This window comes from Lytechinus pictus, chromosome 3, assembly GCF_037042905.1.
Source record: "Lytechinus pictus isolate F3 Inbred chromosome 3, Lp3.0, whole genome shotgun sequence".
NCBI classification, from domain to species: domain Eukaryota; kingdom Metazoa; phylum Echinodermata; class Echinoidea; order Temnopleuroida; family Toxopneustidae; genus Lytechinus; species Lytechinus pictus.
Window position 1 is genome coordinate 8,254,040 of NC_087247.1, and position 17,456 is coordinate 8,271,495.

General features: G+C 34.6%; 1 protein-coding gene across 4 annotated transcripts in view; it reads right to left on the minus strand.

Annotated features, from left to right (window-relative positions):
- LOC129255948 (uncharacterized) overlaps positions 1 to 17,456 on the minus strand; it is a 63,438-nt gene that overhangs the window by 38,334 nt on the left and 7,648 nt on the right. For 2 of the 4 annotated variants that reach the window (XM_064096282.1, XM_064096281.1), the window contains exons 4-9: positions 10,311 to 10,497; positions 9,503 to 9,690; positions 8,723 to 8,876; positions 6,467 to 6,499; positions 3,588 to 3,715; positions 3,144 to 3,266 (exon numbers count right to left, since the gene is read on the minus strand). In XM_064096282.1, the coding sequence (XP_063952352.1) occupies positions 3,144 to 3,266; positions 3,588 to 3,715; positions 6,467 to 6,499; positions 8,723 to 8,876; positions 9,503 to 9,690; positions 10,311 to 10,497 (813 nt within the window). The remainder of the gene's footprint in view (positions 1 to 3,143; positions 3,267 to 3,587; positions 3,716 to 6,466; positions 6,500 to 8,722; positions 8,877 to 9,502; positions 9,691 to 10,310; positions 10,498 to 17,456) is intronic. The other 2 variants (XR_010292892.1, XM_064096283.1) reach the window with 1 other exon arrangement.

A 17,456-nucleotide genomic window follows, 5' to 3' on the forward strand; every position in this document is an offset into this window, starting at 1 on the left:
CCTATTGGAATGTCAGATCATAATTTGGTAAGTTTTAGACCCATCCAAACCATAGCCAAATTATCAAATACTACTCGTTATGTATTTAATAGACCAATGGCTGACAGTGCAACGGTGGCGTTTGGACGATGGATATCCAATTATGACTGGCCAGAATTAAAGGACCATCTCGATGTAAACGTCTTATGTAATTCTTTTCACTTAACGTTAAATTCTGCAATAAACACATATTTTCCTATTCGTAAGGTAGTTCTTCATGTTAGGGATAAACCCTGGATGACAGGAGAAATCAAATCTCTGATTCACAAGAGACAGATTGCATTTCATCTAGGGAAAGAAAATATTCGGAAGCGCTTGAGAAACAAAATAAATTCACTTATAAAGAAATCAAAATTAAATTTCTACTCATCGAGGATCCAGAGACTTAAAAAAAGTAATCCTTCACGATGGTATCAAGAAATACAGATCCTTACAAAAGGAAACCAAGCATCACTAAACATCCGGGTTGAAGGTATTGATCCTAGTGATACAGTGAAAATAGCAAATGCTATAAATGAACATCTCATATCTGTCTCTTCTGACTTAGAGCCGCTTAATATGGCTTGTCTCCCTGCATACCTACCATCAAGAAGACTTCCTGATGTAACTCCATGGCAAGTTAACAAGGCCCTTTTAAAAATCAAAGGTTCAAAGGCTAATGGCCCTGACGGTATTTCAGCGCCCTTGATTCGTCTTTTTTCTGTAGAACTCTCTTATCCTTTAACGTGTATAATCAATGCTTCTTTTAGGCAGGCTAAAGTTCCGGACTCCTGGAAACGGGCCATCGTGGTGCTCATTCCGAAAGTTAACCCTCCAAGTATTGACAAACTCAGACCTATATCTCTGACAGATCACTTTGCTAAGGTTATAGAAGGTTTTATAGCAGAATGGATGTATCAAGATATCTCTAAACACATTGATCCTTGTCAGTTTGGAAACCAAAAACATTTATCAACCTCACATTGTTTAATTAATATTCTTCACCATATTTTCTTAAATGCGGAAACACCAAAAACATTATCAACTGTTCTTCTCACCGATTTCAAAACGGCATTTGACAGAATAGATCACACAGTTGCCATTAAAAAATTAATCGAAATTGGTGTGCGCCCATCGATAGTTCTTTGGATTTCAGATTTTCTGTCCGAGCGTAAACAATGTGTACGTTATCAAGGTGATCTTTCAGATTGGTGCCAAATCAAGTCAGGTGTGCCCCAGGGTACAAAAATTGGTCCCTTAATTTTTCTTATAATGATAAATGATTTCAAAACTAATGAATGTATGCATATGTTTAAATATGTTGACGATTTAACTCTGGTCGAATGTTGTAAATCAAACCAACCTTCAAACATGCAAGAAGCAGTAACATGTCTGCATAATTGGGCTGAATCCAATAAAATGCAATTAAATCCTAAAAAGTGTATCAAAATGGACATCTGTTTCTCTAGAGATCCAGTTATAACCACTATCCACTTACCCTTGATAATTGTGTACTTGCCAGTGTGACCCAAGTAAAATTACTTGGCGTTACAATACAGAACGATTTAAAGTGGGAAGCACATATTTCTGACATTGAAAAGAGAGCAAACGCAAAACTATATATGCTCCGCACTTTAGCAAAATACGGTCTTTCTCACGAGGATTTAGTTGCAATTTTCATTGGCTATATTTGACCAATACTGGAATATGCTGCTCCAGTTTGGAGCGGAGGTCTCACAATTGCCCAAAGACAACGCTTAGAAAGAATTCAAAAACGCGCCTTAAGAATTATTCTTAGAAATGATTATGATTGTTACACTACTGCTCTTATTCTGTCAAAATTACAACAATAAGAAAAACGTCGAAATGATCTGAGTGTCGCCTTCTTCAAAAAGACTTCATTATTTACAGTTCAGTTTGAACAGTTCATTCCCCAACGATTTCAAACAAAAAACCTACGTAAAACAAGAAAGATATACGAACCCAGATGTAAAACTAAGCGTATGTGGAACAGCCCAATCCCTGATCTGATCCGTTTGTACAATGAATACCCTTGAATGATTATGCTTTTGGTATTGTATATAACTGTTAGGATTATTTGTCATATTCATTGCCGTAACTTGCCCTTTCTTTTTAATGTATTTGTTACGTGTCCTTGTCAGGGTCAATCTTACCCTCCCTGATGGTTTTTCTTCTTCTTCTTTTCCTACCTAAATTCTCTAACCCTGTACTCTTTCCTTGCCTTCTTCTTTCCAGAAATCTTTCTTGATCCTGACAACATACAGTTATATATGAATGTAATTTTAATAGTTTTAATTGTATGATAAGATCAATGGTATACAGTATACTGTATTTTATCTACTTACACACTTGAACATTGTATTGTAAAATGTATTCAATGAAATGTATACTTGTATTTTTAGCTTTGTAATTTACATGCAATTCAGTTTGTTAACTGCAATATGTGGAGAATTTTAATAAATACCATTTATCTATCTATCTATCTATTCTTTAAAGGTCAAGTCCACCCCAGAAAAATGTTGATTTGAATAAATACAGAAAAATCAAATTAGCAGAATGCTGAAAATTTCATCAAAATCAGATGTAAAATAAGAAATTTATGGCATTTTAAAGTTTCCCTTATTTTTCACAAAACAGTGATCTGCACAACTCAGTGACATGCAGATGAGTCAGTCGATGATGTCCATCACTCACTATTTCATTTGTTTTTTATTGTTTGAATTATACAATATTTCAATTTTTACACATTTGACAATAAGGACCAACTTGACTGAACCATATAGTATTAAACAATGCTAATTCCACATGTTCAGGGGGAATTAATTGTTGTTTCACATAACAATGAGGGGAAAATTAGAATATTTCATATTTCACATAATAAAATACAAAAGAAATAGTGAGTGGATTCGCATATTCGCATATCAACCAGGATGTGCATATAAATGTTTTGTGAAATTAAGCAAAAGTTTAAAATGTCCCAACTTTCTTATTTTATATCCGATTTTGACGAAATTTTCAGTGTTATGCTTGTTGGATATTTCTCTTTTTATTCAAATCGACTTTTTGTTGGGGTGGACTTGTCCTTTAAATACACCAATATTTACCTGTTTATCTTCTGAAACTATAACACAGAAAAGAAGTCTGTTTGTGAGTAGTATTTGCTGAGATGATGGGGGTATCCGGTAGACGTAGAGGGGCATCCAGTTATCTATACTGCTGTCATAGATCTGCAAAAGAGAAATTTAACAAGACATTTTTGATATGCTTTGTCACAGAACTGCCAATATTTGTTTTCTCCCTTTAATTCATTTTGAAGCTGAACTTGGGATGGCTATAACCCATCCTAGAACTCATACCAACATTGAACGGCTTTGTATAAAACTCTCACCCTTTTTTACCGTAATCGATATTTGGTAACCGGAGGTATTGGAATTATTTCCAGATAAGTATCCTTTCATATGAAAATGATATATATCTCTTTTGCCAAATAAGATGCATACAACCAATAAAATAATAAACAATTATTTTGGGGGATTGTTTGAAGTTACCTTGAAGATGTTAGCAGTGAAGTTATGACCAGCAACAAGTGATCGGCCCCTGGCGTACTGGGAAGTGAGTTGAATATTCTGGGTGAACTGCTGGAAGCGAACAGGTGCAAATCCGGGAGAAGTTCCATCTACGAACCAAATTAACATGTATACAAGACAGACCATTCGAATTCAGGGACAAGAAGTTCTTGATAACAGGTGGTATTTGGCTATGACTATTTGGCAAAGCCAACGAGAGTTCCTCATGCTGTGAGTGTGAGATAAATTTTGCCATCCTTGTTCAGTGAAGAGGGGGAGACAAGATTTTAACATTTTAATTTACTCTTTCTTAATTTACATATACAAAAAGTTGAATTCCTAATACCTGATCAATGTGAGCCAGTAAACTGCAAGCAAAAGATTATGATTCTATTGCCATATATCTAATTTGATTTTCTGGACACTGGGCCTGATCAAGCACTACAAGTTTGTAAACATGACTGTGAATCAATATTAAGGCATGTTTATTGCTGTTCATCTCTTCCACAGAATATGCTGACATGTAAACTGTGTACAAGTGTGTCTATGGTGTTGGATATGTCACAAACTACTATTTAACACTATATTTCTACTAGGAAACATTTTAAAAAGGAATTGCCTCTCCGAAATTAGAGTATGGCAATTACATGTATAACACCATCATCATCCTAATTATTGTGGTAATCTTTAATAAGTAAAATAAGAAGTTGACTTTTAAGCTATGTATAAAACGAAATAAAACATTTTTTTTTTGTGTCACAAAAGAATGAAAGTGTGAAGGGACGAATGTGACTTCTATCAAAGAAAAGGGAGAGATCATAAACTACCTGGAATTCTGGATTTTTCTCTCTTGGGAGAAGCTGGTCCATTGCAATGTACATATGTTTGTTGTTTATTTTGTTTCAAATTTACATAGAATTTTTTTAGAAACAAGTGTTAAAGACCATAATTATGCAAATTAAACTCATGCAAATTTACCAAACATATATCACCAGGGCAATAAATCAATCCAGAAATACCACAAAAATGTGGTCAAAAAGTAACTAAAACATTTGCTCCCTTCAATAACTAAACATAGGGGTTTTTTAAGGAAAAGACCATAAATGTGACACAATTGATATGAATTACTCAAAGAAAAATTCCCACATTGGTGCAGAAAAAAATCTGAAAACAAAAAGCAAAATATGACTGAATAAAAACCTCTACATCCACTATTTAAACAGAGATGGCTTTCATTGGGCCAACCAGTAGCATTCAATGAATACATGCTAACAAAAGAAACATAAATCTCACAATAGGACAACAACAAAAAATGCACAGGATATTAACAAATCCACCAACAAAACTAAACTGTAAGATACAGATTTTGGAGGACTAGCAAGGAGTCATCATTAGTACATAACTTGAAAGCATGCCAACTGCATTTTTGTTATGTTATATCGCAACGATTTTTTACATTTGCAATAAAATACATTTTGGAAAATGGCTAATAAACTTGTAGAATAAAACTCAACTATAGTAACTCACTAAAAATGAACATGAATACGTAATTTTGAAAAAAAAATAACAAATTTTACTTTCCAATATGTAGCAAAATAATTCTTATCCTTGCAAAAAACCAACACCGTCATAATGAAAATAGATTCAGTTGTTGCCTAAATTTTTGCCTTCTTTTTTCTCTCATTGGCTGCTATCATTAATGGGTAAAAAAAGATCTAGAGACATAAGCCTTAAAACTGCTGCAATTAACTTAATCTATAGAAAATATACTTATTAAATTTTGAGGTGACTGAATTAAAAATGTGTTTGAAACAGAAAGTAAACAAGCAAAAAAAAATGTATGCACAAGATACAAATCCATTGGATTTCAAAAAAATACAGTGCTTACATTTCATAGGATTCTGGCAAACACCAAAGATAAATAAAGATTTTGAGGTGATCAAATCATAAAGTCCTAACCGCCATGCTGTTTAATTGGAATAAATAAAAAAAGATGCACTACACTATAAAGAAAAATGAGAAAGGGCAAAGGAGATCTTGTCGGTGCAAAGAAGAGACAAATAAAGCAGACTGAAGTAGGATTTGACTGATTTATTCTCTACAGGGAAAATAATACAAGGGGGATACCTAATTGATATGGAGCAAGGGTGTTTGTGATTTCATTTGGCATTCAATAACTAAAGGACAAGTCCACCCCAACGAAAAGTAGATTTGAATAAAAAGAGAAAAATCTAACAAGCATAACACAAAAAATTTCATCAAAATCACATGTGAAATTAGAAAGTTACAACATCTTAAAGTTTCACTTAATTTCACATAACAGTTATATGCACATCCTGGTCTATGATATAAAATATGAAATATTTCAATTTTCTCCAAATTGTCATGTGAAACAAAGTTTTATTCATCCCCAAACAGGTGGAATTGCTATTGTTTGAACATTTTGTCATTCAGTCAATTTGGTCATTATTGTCAAATCTGTAGAAATTGAAATATTGTACAATTCAAACAATAAATAACAAAAGAATATAGTGAGTAACGGACATCATTGAATCTCTCATTTGCATATCACCAAGTTGCGCTTATATAACTGTTTGTGAAAACAAAGCCAAACTTTAAACTGTCTGAACTTTCTTTCACATCCAATTTTGATGAAAATTTAGTGTTACATTATACTTGTTTGATTTCTCTTTGTTGATTTAAATCAACATTTTTCTGTAGTGGACTTGACCTTTTGAAATTGGTGCAAATTCATAAAGAGTTTCATAAACCACATCCTTAAAATAAAATGCATTTTTAATATAATCCATCAAGACTATTTTGGGATCTAAGCATGCAATTATGCAGGATTCAAAATTTACCTGAAAATTGGACAAGTTCTTCAGCCAGAAGCCCTGTTTGAGGTAGACAACTCTCATTATTCAGTGCATCCCAGAAATGAGGAAACCCATTTTTTAAGGGATGAATATAACAGTTATTACATATATTTTGATGGTGAATATGACACTAATAGTAAAGAGTGAAAGAAAACTGATGGGTGTGTTTGAGTAGGTATCTGCCACTCAAAGCTCAGAAAATATTTTGACTGGAGTTGGACCACCTTAATCAGATCTATTGACTAAACAAAAACTGTTATTGTTATAACTGAAAACATGGCATACACTTGCAGACAAAATGCAAATAGGAAACTCACTCAAACAATCTCCAAAATAGTAGATAAGACACCCTGATGCACTCCATTGCAATAAATATCAAAAGGGTCATGCTCTGTCTAGACTATCCATTCCTTCGTGTATTGGTATCAAGTTACTCCCTTTCTCCAACTTTAACCCAATATTTTCTTGCTAATCACTTAGGCCCATATTCTGAAGTCGGGTTTGTCTTAAACTCAGGTTTAAAGTTGTGGTTTAAGTATGGATATCCAATGGTTACATAAATCACTAACAGTAGCGATATCATATTTCAGCTCATTTGACTCCCAAATCATTCATAATTGTCTAGGAAGTATAAATAGATTATTGTCTTCATCATCGATAAATCAGGAAAGAGCAGAGTAAACATAAGTAACATAAAACTAAATAAAAATAATTTTAGCACACAGTCTAAGTTAATCCTGACTTCAGAATACGGGCCTTAAAGTTTAGTTTATTTCAACACATCCCTCAAAGTTCCTGTCTCTATTCCAATTCATTACTAGATTATATATTTAATTATATAAGAGGATAGATACTTTTTGCAAAATTCGCAAAAATAAGCCATTGGCCAAATCCAAAATGTATGCATGTCTGACCCCCTCTTTTGTGAACCTGCCCTAGGTGATTTACATTTGTTTCACTCAAATTTTTGTAATTGAGCTGTTCACCAAGTGAAGAATGAAGAAATACAGTGGTCGGACGGATAAAATGTTGATTGTTTTATGGAATATGTGCATTTCATCACACATGCACACAAGTTGTGCCCTAACTGTGACATCACCCCTTCCCGTTCATCCTGAGAGATCAGTCCACCACAGTGTACTCAAGGTAAATTGCCAATTTGTCTACTGCCAACTTGTCCTCTCACCTCATGGTCTACTTTCATTTTGTCTAATGCCATTGCGTCCATCAACCTTTCCTCTAACAACCAATTGGCCCAGAAACCATTTGGTCCAATAATCACTTCGTCTAATTACCATTTCATCTATGACCATTTCGTCTCATAACCAGTTGGTCTATTATCCATTTCATTTTCATTCATTTTGCACAATTAAAACTTCGTCCAATTGGACCAAATGGTGAGTGGATGAATTGGCAATTAGACCATGTGGACAGTGGACGAACCGATGGTAGACCAAATGATAGTAGACAAGTTGGCGATTGGACGAATTGGCAATAGACAAATTGGGAATAAACCCACACCAAGCACTAATCGCCATATTTCTCTTTCAAAATGATTAAAAACCTCATTTAAACAATACAGATTTCATAGGATCTTGTCGTGAAAACTACCAGTTAATCCTTATTCCTCCCCCAACCACGGATTTATCATTCATTTAAATATTTCTTAAATATTTCAATTCTCACTCACAGTGCATGCTAATGGGGAAAAAAGTTGTCAACCCACAAAAAAAAATTAAGTAGGTCTCTCCAGATGTTGATGCATGTATTACGAAGCACAAGGTGCCCCATTGCGAAAATATTCAGCTTATCCTATATTTCATTCAATAAATACTAAAATGGTTGTAAATCCCTACCCTGGCATAGAAAAGAGTTCAGGGTTACATGATTGAAACATACAAGCACTTTGATAATAATGATCAATTCACAAAATCAAATCTAGATATATAAACTAGATTATCATACCAGAGGACACAGTAAAAACATGTTTTCTCCTAGATGACAAAGACACATCGATATAGAAATTCTTTTTTTTTGTTAGAATATGTAAGACACGGAATAGTGTCATCAATGAAGTTGTCATTGCCCAAAGATGCTGGAAAAGAGCCAATAAGATATGACTATCAAAGCCTGTTCCTTGAACTGAACCAGCCATCTTAAAGAGAAAATACCTAGAACTGTATACAGAGGCATAACATGCATTAAGGAACTTCACTAGGTATCCCTAGATAAATCTATTACCTGCATGAAGAATACTCCTGACGGGAAGACTGTTGGCTTGGATGACCTCGTACTCTAGTATCTCGGCCTCCATCTCCATAGAGGTGGTCAGGGCAGAGACCTCAGAAGACTGTTCTAACAGCATACCCCATTGGTTGCCTCCCTTGGTGAACACCTGTCAATGGCCAATAGGAAGGTATGTTCTAGAAGTTTTGACCTGACTTGTCTATAAGTAATACTTGTACACTTTACATTAATACTGTATTAGAGAGGAATTATGATGGGGGGGGGGGGGAGAAATATTCCAAACCTTGCTTGCATAAGGTCTTATGAGTTGTATATCAACATGAAAGAGAAAAACATAGCCTGTATTTCACCTAAATGTAGTTGCAAATGGTCAGTTTGGGATGAATCATTGTGACATCATAAAATGCATATTATCAGACCCAGTGGCGGACCGTGACCCGAAGGAGACAAATGATTGGAGGGGCACTGTATTCTTTGTGAACAATGCTGTGCCCCTCCAATGATTTGTCTCCTCCAGGTCACGGTCCGCCACTGATCAGACCTTGATGTGGTAAAGGAAGCACAACTCACAATGCTTCAATGTTCGCAACTTATTTCTTATTTCTTGTGCTACTATTTACTTGATATTATGTGAGCAGAATATATATAGACAGTTCTTATCCCCATTATAATACACTGTTTTATATTTTTAAGACTTAATGCTCACTTTTTGTGCCCCTCAAAAATTGATGCACATGACAGAGACTTTACATGCCCACAAGGTTGCTTACTTACCAGGAGGTAACCAATGTTATCATCATGTCTGATCATATCCATGGAAGCTATGGCCTCACCAATCATCACCGTCCGGACATCACGCTCCAGTCCCAGGTCAACCATCATCACCTCTCCTTTCTCCGTTCCCATGACGATGATGAATCTATCATCCAAAGAATTCCACCACAGGAGGGCAGACGGGACTCCTGAATAGAATAGTTATTGGTGTAAGTTCATGAATGACCAACCAACAAAATTTATCAGACATAAAGATTAATGATATCTACTTTTAGATCCTTTGTAACCCTGCTTTGTACTACTAAGTTGGCAGCCTGGCACCAGGCTTGGTCAGTAGAATTGGAAGGGGGCTCTAATTGTTTGAAAAACAAAACATGGCCCTTCTCATCTACTGTCCGCACCTCGCGTTTCGATGCCTAGCTTAGGAATCCTATGTTTGCAAATACACATATGTTACAATGCTCAAACTTGATTCTTTATCATTCATGTCTTGTAATTGTTTTTTTTTTCTGTTTCACTTTTATTGCCCTGCATGCAATTTACCAGTTCACTACCTGGGTTCAGTTCCTCTCTGTTGCATACACACTAACCTACGTTACTTCTTTTCACTTCAATATTGAATAAAGTTAACTGTCTTACTTGACTCACTCGATAATCTGTATGTATGTTAAGGCATCTACTATAATATCCGTTCTATATGACATGAAATGAACTTGAAAACTCACAATGACTGTTTTCACCTTTCTAATAACCAAAGTTTCCTTTTTGCTTGTATTAAAACATCAATGAATGAAACCAGCAATTTTACCAATGTTAGCCTTGATCTCGATCTTGGTGACATCATTCTTCTTCCAGAAGGAATTCCCAGTTCTAGATGAAGGTACTCCAAGGAGGGCTAGCACAGGGATGAGATAAAGACTCCTATCGCTGCATGCTACCACTGCCCAACTGCCAGTAGGGCCAAGGGTGATGGCACAAATGGCCTTAGTTGGATCCTGAAAGATACAGACAGATACATTCATTAGTCATTTATTTCTATTACATTCAGTTATTTTGTTTACTTCTTTTTATTTATTGTTTTATTTATTTATTCATTCATTCATTCATTCATTCATTCATTCATTCATTCATTCATTCATTCATTCATTCATTCATTCATTCATTCATTCATTCATTCATTCATTCATTCATTCATTCATTCATTCATTCATTCATTCATTTATTTATTCATTCATTCATTCACCCATCCATTTATTTATTTGTCATCTAAATATTCATTTTTCCACTAATTAATTTATATATTGATCTATTCATTTATGTATTCATTCATTCATTTATTAACTAATTAATTAATTCATTCATTCATTCTTTCTTTCATAAATCTATGCATTCATTAATTCATCTATTTACTCATGTATAAGGAAACAAAAACAAAATAGTAGGACAACAGTTCTAGAAGTGAAGGAAGACGCAAGCGGAGAGTTAAGGAAGATCTAAAAGTCAGAGCTGTCTCGCTCATGCAGCAATCCTGCACAGTCAGACCGCAGGTCCCTATGCTAATGAGCAAAAAGGCCAGATTCATCCAAATCATCTCGTGGCTGAATCCTCCTCCTTGCAAAATCTCGTGATTTGTGAGATTTTCTTTCTCTAAGAATTGATCTGTTTTAACCTCAAGTTAAATAAAATATTATTGCACCATCAGATAGAGTAAAAGTTACTCTTACATATTGGTCATTTATTTTGTATACAATATTTTGTTAAATAAGTAAATTTCGGGACTGAAAATGTGCCTCAAAACTGAATTTTCTTCCTTTGTTTTCTTTTGCAAATTGTGCAAAACTTTTTATTTTGAGCCTCAATGATATTCATATCAACATAAAGCTGAACTTCTGTACTTTCTCACAATGCCACTCTTGATATGCAGCACCTTTTAATCGGGTCAAGATCACACTTTTCCCACCAAGGTACAAGACGAGATTTCTGAAATTTTGTACTTGCATGAAATCCAGAGTTCTGATTGGCTGGATAAGATTCACAGAACAACAGGCGCGGGGTATTTGAGGAGATTACCACATGGGAAGTGTGACCTTCCCACGAACCCAGGCACTGGAACCGTTGGAATTTGCCAGTGTGCGGTCTCTTTGACCAATCAGAGTGCAGTATTCTTGTTTTTAAGCTGCTTTATGTACTTGGCAAATGAAAAGTGTGATCTTGACCCGATTAAACCAATTCTTATTTTGAAACCTATATCATTTCAAAGCATACATATTCAGCTTTATAATGATATAAAAATCATTTGGGCTCAAACAAAAATAAAGTGTGAAAATAGCAGCTTTTGTCAGGTGAAAATATTTATTTTGTAGCATATTTTAGATCAAAATTTTTACCTATATTACAAAATCTTTGAATAAATCCAAACACATGACCTGAAAGAATGATTCTTCTTCTTTACAATGGTACCACATTCATGAAATTCGATGCAGAATTAGAGCAGCAATGACCGAATGAAAAGAGGTGTTTTGGTCCGCATCAAGCTCATTAAATATGCAAAACATCTCAAGTCATGAATATCACTTGGATGAAAGAAGCCACTTTCTTGGGACCTGCAGTCTGACTGTGCATGCATCTTTTCATCAGATTTAAAGGGAAGTTCACCCTGACAATTTTTTTTGTGTAAAAATACCGGAAAAAAAGGTTTGAGGAAAATCAATTAAAGATTTAAGAAAGTTATTTTAATTTTCTTTTTTTTTTCATATGTTTGATGTAAACATATGAGCAGCTGCACCATGTATGTACTATATAATATAAATGCATGAATTTCAATTTTTTTATGCTTCATTAAGATTAAAAATGTTCTTCTTTCAGGATCAGGGGCGAAATAATTTGTCTGTTGATATACTAAAGGCACAATAAAACCCTATTTCAATTTTTTGAGAAAATGACATTTCATTGATTTTTTTTTTGCTCACGATACATGGGAAGCTACTCACATATGACGTCACATACATGTACATGTAATGAAAAAAACAACTTTTTAAATCTTTGATAGATTTCCCTCAAACCTTCGCCAATATTTTTTTATCATTTTTTCTGCTATTTTTACAATAAGCTATGTGTTGGGGTGAACTTCCCCTTTATACTCAAAGACACATGAATGTGGAATGCGAGGAGAGGAGCCACTGTGAAAGACATGATTCTTGCTTTAATAAAGACAAGGCACAAGCTTCTGATAAAAGCATTATGGACCCTGAGGACCGAATTCACAAAGGTGGTTTTGAAAACCCACGGTTGAGTCCATGGTTTATGCAGATTTCCTGTACAAATTATGCTTATTTTACCGCGTATATTGAAAAATGTCCAATGCTGATGCATGCTTTTGTCACAGTGCGCCAAATTGACGCCTGTTGCCGTGCTTATCCATGCTATTTTATTCATGAGTCCACTGTTTTGAATGAATGAGTCCACTCTTAAAACAGTGGACTCATGAATAAAATAGCGTATCTAACCATGGTAACAGGCGTCAATTTGGCGCACTGTGACAAAAGCGCGCATCAACATTAGACATTTTTTATACACGCGCCCGATACACGCTAAATTAAGCGTAATTTATACAGGAAATCTGCATAAACCATGGATTCAATCGTAAGTTTTCAAAACCACCTTTGTGAATTCAGGCCTTAAAGTTGTAAATAAAAATTATCTATTCAATTACACAAAGTCATTCTCTTGAAAACTGTAACAATTTTATCCCTCTTTCCGGGATCATCAAAACAAAGGTTATGTATTAATAGAAGTATATTTATATCAAAAGGAAATGTTGGAACACTATCCAGGTCATACAAAAAAGAAATTTCAAAAAATGACTGTATACTAATTGCATTCAAAATGGGGGGAAAAAAGATCATGTAATTCTATGAATGTCAGAAATATCACATCAAGAGTGAAAATATGGATAGCTTTACTTGAATCCTGGATGAGGATAAAGGAAATTCAATAATAAACAAAATAAAATTACAAGCTTTCACTTTCACTGTAACTTCCTGTCATGCACTTTTGTCTTCCAATGTAGCTCTCATGGAGTGTATACAAGGATAATAAAAAAGAGTAAAGATAATAAGTGAATAAAAACATGAGCACCCCCACCCCCCCATGAAACAAAATATCTAAAAAAGATAAAACTTTCACAGGAATAATAAGATATAATTCATTTCTGGGCAGTGGAGATGAGTCTCTCAAATAATTTTGAGCGTAGGGCCGGGGCCTCCATTTTTTGCCTGTCAAATATTTTTCTATTGCCCCTTCTCTTTGGAACAAGTTACCCTCTTACATGCATAGACTAGTGCCAAGTCCGTCAGTCAGTTTAAGGCCCTGCTCAAAACATACCTTTTCAATCAATGAATCCCAGTTGTGGGTCGGTCATTGGAGGTGCACACCAGTTTTAATCTGTTAGTATTTTTTTTCTCTCTTAATGATTTTTGTCACACCTTGTGTTATTATGCCCATTGAATTTTTTTCCCATGTAAAGTTAAATTCAGAACACAGCGCGCTTAGAAACGCCCGTATTAAGCGCCCCATAAATGTTTTGTATTATTATTATTTATTAAGTCAAGTAGCTATCCTATCAACCTCGGCATAGTAAAATCCAATGGTTCAATGGTAGCAGTGAGTGTTCCAAAATATAAGGATTTATCAATAATCGTCCCTGCCAGTGTACAATCCATAGCTTCACTTAAAGGCCAAGTTCACCCCAGAAAAATGTTGATTTGAATAAAAAGAGAAAAATTCAAAGAAGCATAACATTGAAAATTTCATCAAAATCGGATGTAAAATAAGAAAGTTATGACATTTTAAAGTTTCGCTTATTTTTCACAAAACAGTTACGTGTACATGCACAACTCAGTGATATGCAAATGTAAGAGATGATGATTTCCCTCACTATTTCTTTTGTTTGTTATTGTCTGAATTATACAATATTTCAATTTTTACAGGTTTGACAATGAGGACCCTCTTGTTTCAACCACAAAATGTTAAAACAATCATAATTACACATGTTAAGGGGGAATAAAACTCCCTTTTACATGAGGAGAAAATAAGTATATTTCATATTCTATACAATGAAATAACAAATAGTGAGTAGATGATGTCATCAGTGTCCTCATTTGCATACCAATCAGGATGTGAATTTAACTATTTTGTGAAATTTAGCGAAGCTTGAAAATGTCATAACTTTCTTATTTTTCATCCGATTTTGATGAAATTTTCTATGTTATGCTTTTTAAATATTTCACTTTTTATTCAAATCACCTATTTGTTGGGGTGGGCTGGTGTCACATACTAGAATACATTTCCTGTTAAGTAGGATGAGCTTTTTCTGTATTTAAGTCAATTTATAATCAAAACAATTAAACAAATGTCGTCACACAGTGCTTTTGCATAGATAGACTTCAGAATAAAAAAAAGAATAGCATGAGTGATTCTATGAATTTGGAACAAAAATCATTCTTATTTAATTTCCTTGGTTGTGTTGACAGAGCCCCTACAATAAAGAACATACCAATAAATGCCGGAATTATTATATTTGACTGTCCATAATTACCATATTTTTTTCTTCATTTTTTTAATTCAATACCTTTAATGCAGAAATACCATCCTTCTAAAAGCTTACATGTATATCTCTTCTACTATGCAGGTGAGACAAATGTATCATTAATTTGAATTCAATTCAATTACATGCACATTGGCTCACATTTTACTAAATTGTGTTTTACATCAAAATTACATGTTATACCTGACTGCTAAGAAAGCACGAATGCCTGTGAGCAAGCAACCAGGGGACCAACGGCTTAAGGTCCTCTCCAAGGGACCTGGTAATGAGGATAAATGCCTTACCAAAGGGCACTAGCGCACCACTTGGGAATTGAACCCGGGTCACCGGAATCCGAAACCCCCGGTCTACCGACTGAGCTATCGTGCCTCATAGATTACATGGATTACATGTATAAACTGTATGTAATCGTACAGAATGATATAAAGACAGTGACAGAAGAAATTCTCCATAAGTACCATAACAATGTTATCATTAAAAATACACATGATTTGTAAATGTTTAAGTAAAGATGACTGCCAGGTAGAAAAGAAGAAAAATTCAAGTGGTTAGAATGAAGGAATTTAGGACACATTGGGTGCAACAGTTATAAAGGGACTGAAGTACGGTAATGTACCTGAGCGCATAAAACATAAACTCTGGAAAAGAGTGGGTGATTTTTGTTTGCAAGAATTCATTCTATTTCTAGTGGTTAAGACTCTCGTCTTTCAATCTGAGGGATGTGGGTTCGATTCCCAGCCATGGCGTGTTTTCCTTCAGCAAGAAATTTACCCACATTGTGCTGCACTCAACCCAGGTGAGGTGAATGGGTACCCGGTAGGAAGAAATTCCTTGAATGCTCGAGCGCCCGATCAAAGTAGCCGTGCTAAAGCCGGGGTAGTAGTAACATAATCATGTAAAGCAGGGCCCGCTGGGATAACAGTTTTCGGAACTGAAGTGGCTACCCTGGGTCAATATGACATTATTAGTAGTAGTAGTAGTATCTTACTATCTTTTTTTTATTTCGAGAAGCGCTCTATTTTTAAAACTTATAAGGCATGTGAACCTTCATTCTCTCTAACGCTCCAACACAGGCAAAACCGACCCTAGACCGACAATAGCTAAATTACGTTATTCACCAATGAACGGCATAACATCAGTCGGTTTCATTATTTCCTCGGTGTGACTGTACATGTAGCATAATGTTCAAGCTCATGCATCCAACAAATTTGGATACAATATAAAGCTAAAACTAGAGCTTGTAAAACCAGTTTGAAACATATCCAAGAGTACATGATCAGCTGCATTCAATTCATCAATTCACCTGCCAAGATTGTGAGTCATGGTATTAAAGGCACAAATGGTAACTTTTTTTCACAACTAAATGACACAATCATACATTTTTAAAGGGGAAGTTCACCCCGACTCGACAGGTTGGTCTTAATGAAAGCAGAAAAATAGAGAAAATAAAGGTTACCAGGTAATCAAAATCCATCAAAGTCTAACTTTTACAAATGTATAGTTTTGATTTTGTGACCTCATAGACAGGCAGCTCCTCCGTATGTGTGATATAAGTTCCAAAACATAATTTTCTAAAAAAATTGAAATCTATTTTATTTTAGCAGGGAAGTATCATCAGACACACCATTTCATACTCCCTTCTGTAATAAATATATTTTTATTCATTATGTTCCAGTGAAAAAAAAGATCAAATTTATTGAATTTATATTACATTATATGGGGCGGCTGCTTGCATATGATGTCATGAATTAAAAGCTTTACAAAAATCATAACTTGCTTAACATTCTTTGATTTCATCAAATCTTCACAAATAATTTCTCTAATTTTGCTTTTAACTAAAACCAACTTGTCATTGGGATGAATCCCCCCCCCTCCTTTAAAAAGAGGCTTGTAAAACTTGATTAACTTTAGACCATCAAGGATAAAAGTGAACTTGATTTGTGGTTTGGCCCAGTAACTTATATCATACAAAAGAGAACAAAAATCTAAATATACTGAGCTCATTTATGGTGCATCGGTGTCTTTCACACAATGCTGAAAAATTCAAAGGGGAAGTCTACCCCAATAAAAAGTTGATTTGAATAGAAAGAAAAAAGTCAAAAAAGTGAAATAAGAAAATTTTGACATTTTTAGAGTTTTGCTTAATTAATTTCACATGACAATTATATGTACATCCTGAGCCCGTTGCATAAAAATCATCATTATGGTAACTTTGCCATCCAATGGAATCCTTGAATTTGATTCGTTGGTGATCAGTGTTACCATGGTAATTACTATTGGATGATAACTTTTATGCAACAGGACCCTGGTCAGTATGCAAATAAGGTAACTGATGACGTCATCCACTCA